At 37.9% G+C, this 1281-nt stretch overlaps 1 protein-coding gene across 1 annotated transcript in view; it reads left to right on the top strand.

The window, feature by feature from the left end:
- The first annotated feature begins 88 nt into the window (after nucleotides 1–88).
- The window catches only part of CTSO (cathepsin O), an 8841-nt gene continuing 7648 nt past the window's right edge, over nucleotides 89–1281 (top strand). The window contains exons 1-2 of the mRNA XM_031055534.1: nucleotides 89–130; nucleotides 426–531. Of these exons, the coding sequence (XP_030911394.1) occupies nucleotides 104–130; nucleotides 426–531 (133 nt within the window). The 5' untranslated portion in view covers nucleotides 89–103. The remainder of the gene's footprint in view (nucleotides 131–425; nucleotides 532–1281) is intronic.

Consider the following 1281-nt stretch of genomic DNA (forward strand, 5'->3'; position numbering starts at 1 on the left):
GGCGGCCCAGCCACATCGGGCCGCCGGGGAAGGCGGGGAGGCCTCTAGGGCGTTATGCTGTCCTTTGGCTCCGTGAAGTGATGGGGTTAACTCGTGTCTGGAGATGTTTTGCATATCTCTCAACCACAAGGTTTGTTGTGCCGTCAAAGAAAGACATCAGATGAGTTTGACGCAGCTTGTTCTCACGTGCCTGTTTTGTCTGTTTCATGTCAATTTTTTGTACTTAAATGCTTTTTTGGTATCTGTTGGAGGTGAAATTAGTGTAATGGCTTTCCTATTGCTAGGGATGCAGGATGAATTTGAGGTGAACAGTTCTTGTTATCTAATTTCATGTTTACTGTTACTAACCTTTTTGTTTTCTGCTCTTACAGTTTTGTCCCTGCTGCTAACTTAATAATGCCCACAATTGTTTTTTATTCCTTCAGGAGAGTGCTAAAAGAATTAGATTATTGAATGCATTATCAAAAGATAATATGACTGCTGTCTATGGAATAAATCAGTTTTCTCACCTGTTTCCTGAAGAGTTCAAAGGTACATTTTCTGGTTTTCTTGTGCCTTTTCTGTCATTTTTTAGTTCTTTCCCAGAACCTTGTGTCTTTCACACTTACAGATTCTTCCTGTGCTGATAGTCAGCTAATTTACAATGGCTGCTACCAAACTGTAAGTACTTCTGGAGGATACAACAATCCTCTTTGTGTTCTGTAGTCTTGCAAGGTTGAATTACCCACAGCCTGAATATGCTTTAGTATTGAGGCAGTTCTGGTTTTTCTTCTTTCTTCTCACTGCTCTTTAAAGCTTTCTTTAATTACAGCAGAAGAAAGGAAGATACACAAGGTTCTGCAGTAAGTTCATATTCCCTACCCCAGCACAAAGTTGACCACAGTCCAAACAGTGCTTGGAGGTCTGTGGCTGCATAATGACAGCTGGAGCTTTATCAATCAATATGACATACTTTTTTTTTTTTTTTTCCTAGAAAGCTTGTATGACACCTTCTCTTCTTGCTGTTATGTCTGTTGTAACGTTTTCTATTAATCAGAGGATTTAATATCTTGCTTTAATTTTAAATAATTAAACAACATTTTTAGTGAAAACCCAGCAACTTGAAGGTGTTTCAGAATCTTTACTTTATTCTCCTCTTATTTTCCCCTTGTACATGGCTAAAACAAAGCATTTTTTTAAGTAAAATGGTTTGGAAATTTTCATGTAACATTTGTTTTGTGGAGTAGTTATAGGTATTGTTCAACTTCAGAAAATCTTCACACTTTCTACCCACATTCCCTA

This window comes from Geospiza fortis, unplaced genomic scaffold (genome assembly GCF_000277835.1).
Source record: "Geospiza fortis unplaced genomic scaffold, GeoFor_1.0 scaffold40, whole genome shotgun sequence".
In the NCBI taxonomy this organism is placed as follows: Eukaryota; Metazoa; Chordata; class Aves; order Passeriformes; family Thraupidae; genus Geospiza; species Geospiza fortis.